The 8,862-nt window shown below is 35.9% G+C and overlaps 1 protein-coding gene across 1 annotated transcript; it reads left to right on the top strand.

Moving 5' to 3' along the window:
• Positions 1–76: 76 nt before the first annotated feature.
• Positions 77–7,236, top strand: LOC139119240 (emopamil-binding protein-like). The gene is made up of 4 exons (XM_070682930.1): positions 77–278; positions 683–761; positions 2,527–2,709; positions 3,437–7,236. The coding sequence occupies exons 1-4, from the start codon at positions 102–104 to the stop codon at positions 3,667–3,669; spliced, it is 672 nt and encodes a 223-aa protein (XP_070539031.1). The 5' UTR covers positions 77–101; the 3' UTR covers positions 3,670–7,236.
• The last annotated feature ends 1,626 nt before the right edge of the window (positions 7,237–8,862 follow it).

Below are 8,862 nucleotides of genomic sequence, written 5' to 3'. Positions count from 1 at the left end.
TAGGAACCTGTAAGTTTAAGATTTGAAAATAATACTGCATACGTAAGTACAGCTAACAAGAATCGGATACTGCTTTTGTTCGTATTTGTTATGAACCGAAAATGGCGGCAGACTGGAAATCCGTTGTCACCAGCGGTGCATTTCTCGGATGCGCTCTTTCAGCAGTAATGCTTGTGATAGGATGTGTACTTGCTCAAGTGTTCGGCAAGAAGCTGTCATCTAGCAACAAACTAGTTTTGGTTTGGATTGCATTCGACATCATGACGCATTTGTTTATGGTAATGTAGCGAATATTTAAAATAACGTTTTTGTGTGTGCTTTGTTTGTTATTACTATGATGGAGATCGGCGTGTACTTTTATTCTATCCTTGACCAGAAATGCAGAATAATTAGTCATCCGGTTCGTAAAAGCTGCCGTGGCCGGAAAACGTCGCTGCCATTACTCTTCACTTTTAATGATAAAGTGTCAGCACATGACATCCTTTCCACACAACCCCTTGTTTATTAATACCATTAACCATTAATTAATTGTTTTCTCAACATTCCTTTTATGAATATACGTATTTGATGTCTAAAACAGCAAACTGTCAATTTTTCATAACATTGATAATCTCAACAGAAGTTTCAAAATTTGGGAGAAAATATGATGCTTAGCTTATTTTTAATTTTTCTGTATTTTTAGGATACACCATATTTTGTGCTGTTCTATCTTCATGGACCGAAGTTCCTTGAGAAGTCAAATAATTTCTACACACGAATTTGTAAGTATAAAAAAGTAATCAATTACTACGGTTTTTGTTTTGATAATTGCACAGTTTTAAGTGATTTTTCGTCATACTAAAATGTTATAAATTATCAGATTAGTGTTGAAATCTGAATGTAGTATTTGGTCTGAAGAAAAATGGCTCCAGGTTTAAATTAAATTGTGTTCCTTCATAGCTGGTGGTCTAGGGACCTCTCTTCTTTTGTGTGATGCAGTTATTACTGTAATAATGGCGATAATGCAAGGCATGTAGTTTTAATATATTACACATAGGAAATATGGCCTGTACAATAGCCCCAAACGGAACTATTTGCCCAAGGGCAGGTGAACATTTGCTCAACGCCAGGAAGACAAATGGTCTCCTTCCTCGAGGGTATATAGTCCCTTTTTGGGGATATAATGTTTTTATTGCATGCCTCTCCCAAATAATTTTCATACTTATTTTCGGGTAGGATATACAAATGACAATTGTATGCTTGATTTCCATGATGGACGAAACTTTATAAAAAAAATGAGATTATATTCCTCTTTGAATGGTGCATAAATACATTTGAATCACTGTTATGCGGTTTATCGATTTTCTTGCAAACAAGCAATTTTTAAAAACCGGATTTCCTGTATAAAACATGTAATTTGACCATTTATAAAGCCCAAAGTCATCAATTTTGAAATAATACTTCTTTATGTGGAAGAATCTATTTCTTTTACCCAGAGTGTTAACCCTTTCACACCATCTTACTTGTGAGCAGTTTACCATTGTCACAGCAAATTAGTTGTACCAAAATATGATGAGAGTGAAAGACCTAACTTTGTCATTGAATGTAGTTGCAAATGAGACCCAAACTCAGTGAGCTGTCTTTTCAAACTGATACTCAGTGATTCATTACGATCCTATTTCAGCCGTCTAAATGTGTCTTTAATGTATTATAACTAAATTCCATTGTTATGATATCAAATTCATTGGAGGTTATCAGGCGTCATTGAAATAGATGCACGGATACGTAAATCTATGTTCCAAAGGTCATGTAGTTTTTATGACTAGAGCAGTTGTGTTTTCTTTCCAGTAGATCACCAAACAAGTGAGTTATTAAGCTGGTTACTGTAATGTTGACTAATGGACTAGTTGAAACTAAGGTTTGGCATAGCGAGTTTTGGGCTAGTGGAACTGAAAATGTTTCTCACACCCGTATGGAATCAAAACATGACTAGAAGTCTAAAATTCATGTGCTAATGCTTTAAGGTAGTATGCACCTCGAAAGTGAAAGACTTAAGCTTTTGCTCTAACTTTCCTCAAGGAATCTTTCAATCATTCTCTTTCAAAATCGAGAATAAAAATAGGGGGTCACCGTGCAAATGTTGGTACTAGAGAAACAAATTACCCAAGATTTTAATACCGATATAAGAAATTCAAAATGGCCGCCATCCCTGTGTTAACTCTATGGAGAAAAATAAAAATTTTCGAATTTCGAAAAACTAAGCCGGTGAAAAGTTTTCTTTCACCAAGAGCTTTAAAATGAACCCCCACATATGTATATCAGAAGAGAATTGTAAACGTTTGAGAGCCCGAATGTCTGTCCCCGAGGTGCGTTCTACCTTAAGAAATTTGTCATTATAGGGCCATATACCTGATGAAATTAAATGTTTCAGCTGATTTAAAATTGAATTTAAAACAAAGACCCACTGTAAATAACATAGGTATACACATAAGTGATATGTGTACTATGTCAAGAAATGCGTCCATTAAATTTTACGATTTGTTGCAGGCAAAGAGTACGGAAATATAGACAAGAGAGTATTGACAGCTGATCCTGGGCTTATGGCAATCTTACTGTTCACCTGTGTTGCCTGTGTACCCCTGGAGATAATTCTGTTCAACGCCATCATCAAAGACAAGTCCTACAGACACACTGTGCAGACACTTGTTGCTGGTATCTGCATATTTGGAGGTGAGGAACTGCATCAGATATTCAGATAAGACAGCAAAGTAAACAATTTTTTTATCAAGGTTGTTATGTTATTGCAGAAGTAGAGTCCTTTGTTTGAGGTCAGAGTACACAGGTAAAATGGTTTTTATTGTAATAAAGAACATAACTAGTATATAGATACACAAACTTTTCGGTCTTTAATTTTCTGATACACTTCAAAAATTGGTGCACTGCATTAAAATTCCATTGACACTTATTGTGTTCAGAGTTCTTATTCAAAACCCACGATATTTTGTTGTAGCAAGTCAGTTTTCCCCAAACAGCTCCCTCTATGGCCAGAGTGTGAGGTTCACTAGTTCTTGTTGTGTGTTTCAAAGGCCAGAAACATCAACCATCCTAGTACATGTAATTGAAATGTAGCACTCACACCCTCTCAGTGTGGAACTTGTTACTTTCCAGATAGTTTTGATTCATCCAATAGGGAAAAATGTTGTAATATTTGTTTGCTGAACTCTTTTAGCACTTTGCTATATGAGTTTCAATACATTCAGGTCAAACATTCACAAACCTGCATACAGATAATGACAACATTGCATGAAAATAATTTTGAAAGATTAAACCTAGATTAATAGAGAAGATTTAACTACCTATTTCCCATATGTATGTAATCTTTGTAATGGAGGTTTTGTATTTGACAATACAGGGAACTTAGAGTAACATATTTGCTCTCTATGCTGTTTATACATAGCTTGGATGTACGTTGTCCCCGAGCTGTTGGTGGGATCTCCGAACTTGAGTGGTGACCTTGTAAGTTTGCTGGTATTCTTTGGCTTGGCTGTGTTGTACTTGGTAGTCCCGCATCTCCTGCTATACCAGTCCATACAAGAAATACCGTCAGGGACCCGCCAAGTTCACACCGTCACCAAAACAGAAACGCAGACCGTCAGAAGATCTCAGAGAATCCGAAAGAAAGCAGAATAGAAGGATATGAAATCCTTGTTATTTGCTATCGCTTTTTTGATGCTTTTTTCTGGTTGTTATTTTACCATCCATGCTGAAATAACTTTTATAGGATTGTAAATACTTAGCGTCAAGTTTTAATATTGGCTGTGCTGGACTGATGTTGAGGTATATGCTAACACAAGAGAAATTTAGTCTTTCATATGGTGATTACAGAAAGCAATGGCAACTCAACACAGACTTGCACAGTTTTTAAGGTAGAATGCGCCTCAAAAAGTAAAAGACTTGACCATCGTTGCTCAATTTCCTCTATGAAACATTTCATCGATTCTCTTACCAAATCAAGAATAAAATCAGCAGTCACTGTGCAAAGTTTTGAACTACAGAAACAAATTACCAAAAATTTATCGATATTTGAAATTCAAAGTGGCTGCATCCCTTTGGCTGCATCCTCTATGGTGAAAACTAAAATTTTCGATGTCTAAAAAACTAAGACTGTGAAAAGTTTTCTTCTCCAAGTGCTTTAAAATGAGCCCCTACAATCTGTAGACCAGAAAAAAATTGGAACAGTCTGGGGGTCCAAATATCTGTCCCTGAGGCACACTCTACCTTAAAGTAGAAAAATTCAAAATGTAGTTGTTACTGTATAAACTGAATTCACCAAATTGATGAACTGTAAAAGCTCTCATAATTCAGCTCAAAAGTAAATAATGTTTGATTATTGATGTGACAATAAATATTGTAATTTGACACAAGCTGCAAAACAAAGCTCATGTCACATGTAATGCTGTAATTTTAATTATCTTTGGAACCATGGTATATGTACACCCATTTGACATTATCTGCTGAAATCAGGTATAGGTCAGACAGCGCAGCAGCAAACATGGAATGGAAAATTGGTCACATGAGGGCGCTTCTTCCCAGTGTCCACTTGTGAGCGGGACGGGTGAAAGTAGTACCTCCCTTGAGTGATGGATCTTCCAGCCTATAGCAAATTGTGCTTAGTTGCACAGCTGAGAGCGAGTGAAATATTCCCGGTGTCATCGAACACTGTAAAAAGTTTTACATCCATTAAGGTATCTGTGGAAGCTAGGCCACTTGATCATTTGCCGTACCGTGTACACTATATTGCCGCATATAACAGGTTTTCTTGCATGGTGCATGAATTTGTCATTCTGGCGTTACAACTGTAAAATTTCTATATGAATGTGATTCAAAGCTAACTTATTTTGATTAACTTCAAATTATTTTTTTCAAGACACTTGATATGAATTTTGTCAAGTTTTTGCCCCTGATCAACAAAATTTTGTAAAAAAGCAAAAATTATTGAGCAAATTAATAGAGCTTTTACAGTATTCTACAAAAAGTATTAACCAGGATTTTATTTGACTTCAGTACTCAAGCATGTTTTTTTTAAAATTGAAATAGTTATTGTGACAGTAATACTGCCATTATTATAGTTTCTTGATGTGCTGCTAATATGTGTGTAAATGGATTAGACCTGGAATTTTAATGGACCCTGGTGGCAACAAACGCATGTGCACAGAAAGACGTGTATTTCCACACGTTTGTTAATGTGGGTTTGTTTATATCGCCATCATGTGATCTCTTTGGCATACTGAGTCTGTAGAACACCATGCGTCCACTTTATTCTATGGTAGAACCAATTAGAATGTAACATTGTTCATTAATCAAGTAAGTTAGATCTAGAAACGATCTATAATATATTCAGGGCAAATCTTCAGGTAATAAACAAAATTCGCAGTTCCACCTTCATAGGGCAGTTCTTGCCTTCTTTATATTTGATCAATTCCAAGGTAAAGTACATTTTTAATTTATTGACAATTGTCAGAGGCTTTCCATTTGAAGCAGGGAAACAGCTCAATCATCAGTTTTGGGGTAATTTCTGTCTTGCGTACATGAAGTGTGTATCACTGTCGTATAAAAGCTCAATTAGCTGTAACTTTTGATCTAATTTGTATTATTTTGTTCATTAAACAAATGCAGTTTCTTGTTCTACATGTACTTACAAAATCATGTAATATCTCTCATTGTCCAACTTATCAACAAAGCTTGTTGTGTCCAATCTACTTGTTAACAATTGAAATTCAGCCAGACAAGAATTCATTTTGTCAAAAATACATTCTGTTAGCAAGGCTCGTACTGTATACGTCAACATACTTACAGAAGGAAAACAATGTGCATGTTTTACAGAACAAAAGTAGTAAAAATATTACAGGGTCCATACCTCCCGGAAAGTCCTTGAATTTGTTTAAGGCTCCCGGAAAAGTCTTGGAATAGCCTTTGAGTCCTGGAAAGTCTGGGAAAATTGCTAATCCATCCACAAGTTTCCAAAACGACAGGATGATCAGTCATGGTATTGTAAAATGGTATCTGGAAAATGGTAATTTTGATGTAAAAAATTCCTTGAAAGTCCTTGAAAGTCTGAATTTGACTTTGAATGTATGGATCCTGTGTAATTAGCAAAAGTTACAGCTATGGTTGTGTTTATTGAGATCATGACATTCAAGTTATTGATAATTTGTAAATCTGTCATATATAAAAGTAAGATCATAGAATACAACCTAAGAAGCAAGACTAAATCCATTACCTATTGAGCATGTACTTTTGACATTCCAAACTCCGAATGTTTTATTGTATATGATGTTGTATCACTTATTACGCCAAGATAGCTTATGAATTATTAATATTTAAAGTCCAACTTTCATCCATTTTGGTAAAGTACATTTCATCCATTTTAGTAGTTTTTTAGCCATACTTTTTTGATATTGGACGATTGTCCTACTTTTATTTAGCTGTAGAATCATTTTATTAATATCTGTGTGATATTACTTACTTGTACAATTGATTTGAAAATCAACAGTGTGCTGTTTATTGGTTGTCCGTCATTTTCAATGTGAAACCACTGCTTGATGTTTTAAAAATGGGACAACAGTTCACATCTTTTGAATGTTGCCAGGTTTTGGAGAAATTGCGTACAAGTTAATTTTTGTGTTGCAACTCCTGATAAATTGAATTGTGCTCCCCAATCTTAGTAAAAGTGCTACTTACTTATTTGTGTTGTCTATCAAGGTCACTGGTATCTGGTAATGGGAAGGCCGAACACTGTTATACTACTGTATGTCTGTGTTGATATGGAAAGGCTTGTCCTTCAACTCTCATCAAGCAGGCTTTCCTGACCCATGTACTTGATAATGACCTTTGCCCCAAACACAGGCAAGAAAGCGTAAAGTCTGAATTATCTTAAGCTTGTACATATTTTGTCTCAAAGTCTAATACAAAGGTATATTTTTGCATTTCTCAGAGAATTTCACTTTTTTAATGTGTTTAAAGAAACAAGAAGCTCAATTTCATCAAATCAAATGAAAATTCATTATCTTGCAATGAATTTCAAACAAATGCTGCTAGATGCTTTTATTTTTTTGCGAGAGAAGAAACGAAAAATTTGCAAAGATGTGTGAAGTTATAACAGTGTATTACTGTATGGTTTTCTCATCATTTGTGCTGCATAAATGTATGTTTTTTAGATTTTATAGAAAAATAAAAAAGCTTCCGTATAGAAGCAAGTTTATGTTTGTGGTGGTCATTTATTGTCATCCCGATAACCAATGTTATTCATAAGGACTTAAAAGTGTGGTGGGCTGCGCCGCTATCTTGTTCAGCCATGAAACTTTGCCACCAATATTTTTACAAGTTCTTCCATTGACCAGCACTCCATGCTAGTTCAATGCAGCTTTCTTTCTTCATGGAAAACAAAAAGCAAGTTTTCCTTATTTGGTTTGCTCTTCTCTGCTTAAATGATAAGTGGTGAAAATAGAAGTTAAAGCCGAAATTTTCAATCCCAGGTTCTGGCATTAGTGGAGTTCTCCTCCCAGTCAAACACTTGGCCAGTACGATGTTTGATTTCTATAACATTAATTACACAAACTGATCTCAACCTTTTGTCACCTTTTGCTAAGCCTGCAAACAGAGTTTATACAAGCGTTTGATTGACGGTCGGTTCAGATCGCCAACGGTCTTTGATTCCCCACCACCAACGCTCAAATTTCCGTAAAAATTGTCTTCCAGTTGCGTTAGAATTTGAATATAACCACAGAGTTCGATCGGCAGCAGCTTTGCGCTGACCGCTTGGCAGGCTATCTGCGTTTTTGTGGCCGGAAACACCTAAAAAGTGGCATTTTCTGGAGCGTGTGCCCGCGTGTTGCCTGTTTGGTGTCCACTTACACAATGAATGCCGCCATAGCTTCGCGTCCTTTTAAAGGGAGGCTCCGCCTTTAAAGGTATACAGTCACCTGTAATCTAAATATGCCCATATATGGTCAAAGGGGTATTCCTTGGTATTCAAAATGCCCATGTGAGGGCGCTGTTTTTAAAAAGCAGCCGCCCGCTTAAAATCTGTGATTGGTTAGATTATTCTCTTTCCATGGTAACTGTGGCAAAATTGGAACAGGTGACAGTATACCTTTAAGCACATCCTGCACAAATATGATCAAGAAAATTTTTGCAGTATTTGGCCGTAATTAATGGTAACCACTGCAAACAACCTGACATTACACTCATGTTATGTAACCTATAATGATAGTAATATTTGAATATTGTCCCTTCCAGTATAAATGCAATCGATAAATGTCATTTCTGTCATTAGTAGGCAAAACTCAGTATTTGCCATAAATTCTTGACATGAAAGTACGTAATTGACCAGAATGATACTGTGTTGCTACCAATGTTACAATGAAGACCAGAGAATCACAAGGCGTCAGAACAAACAGTCACACAAAAAAAGACCAAATATATCCCAATTTCAGTGTCTGTGGCCCTTGACATGCACTGCTATATATAATTTGTAATAAACTTACAATCTCAAGAAGCAACATATAAGTTTTCCATGTGTGATTAAAAGGAGAATCTTGAGGGCAGCCTCACTTTGTACTCAGAACATGGATTTGGAACAAAGGTGGTTTGGTTTCTTCAAAGCATTTCACTGCCTGAAAGGTCAAGTTTTTTGTTTCTAGTTTTTCATTTAATTCCAAATCAGCTTTCCTTTTTGCTGTTCTGCCTGTAATAGCAAGGACTAAGCTAAAAGAATGCAAAATGTGAGGAAAAACGTGGTGTCTGAACCTTCCCTACCCTACATCTGATTCTAATCAGATTCCACATGGTTTGACATAGGAAATGGCCCAATGTTCAACCAAG

Source organism: Ptychodera flava, chromosome 19 (assembly GCF_041260155.1).
Source record: "Ptychodera flava strain L36383 chromosome 19, AS_Pfla_20210202, whole genome shotgun sequence".
Taxonomy (NCBI): domain Eukaryota; kingdom Metazoa; phylum Hemichordata; class Enteropneusta; family Ptychoderidae; genus Ptychodera; species Ptychodera flava.
Note: the sequence above shows the minus strand (reverse complement) of the source record. Positions and strands in the feature narration are given on the sequence as shown.

Coding starts and splice junctions, on each gene's coding strand:
- LOC139119240 (XM_070682930.1), top strand. CDS start 102: ATGGCGGCAGACTGGAAATCCGTTGTCACCAGCGGTGCATTTCTCGGA. Junction 279..682: donor TCATGACGCATTTGTTTATG/GTAATGTAGCGA, acceptor CTGTATTTTTAG/GATACACCATATTTTGTGCT. Junction 2,710..3,436: donor TGGTATCTGCATATTTGGAG/GTGAGGAACTGC, acceptor GTTTATACATAG/CTTGGATGTACGTTGTCCCC.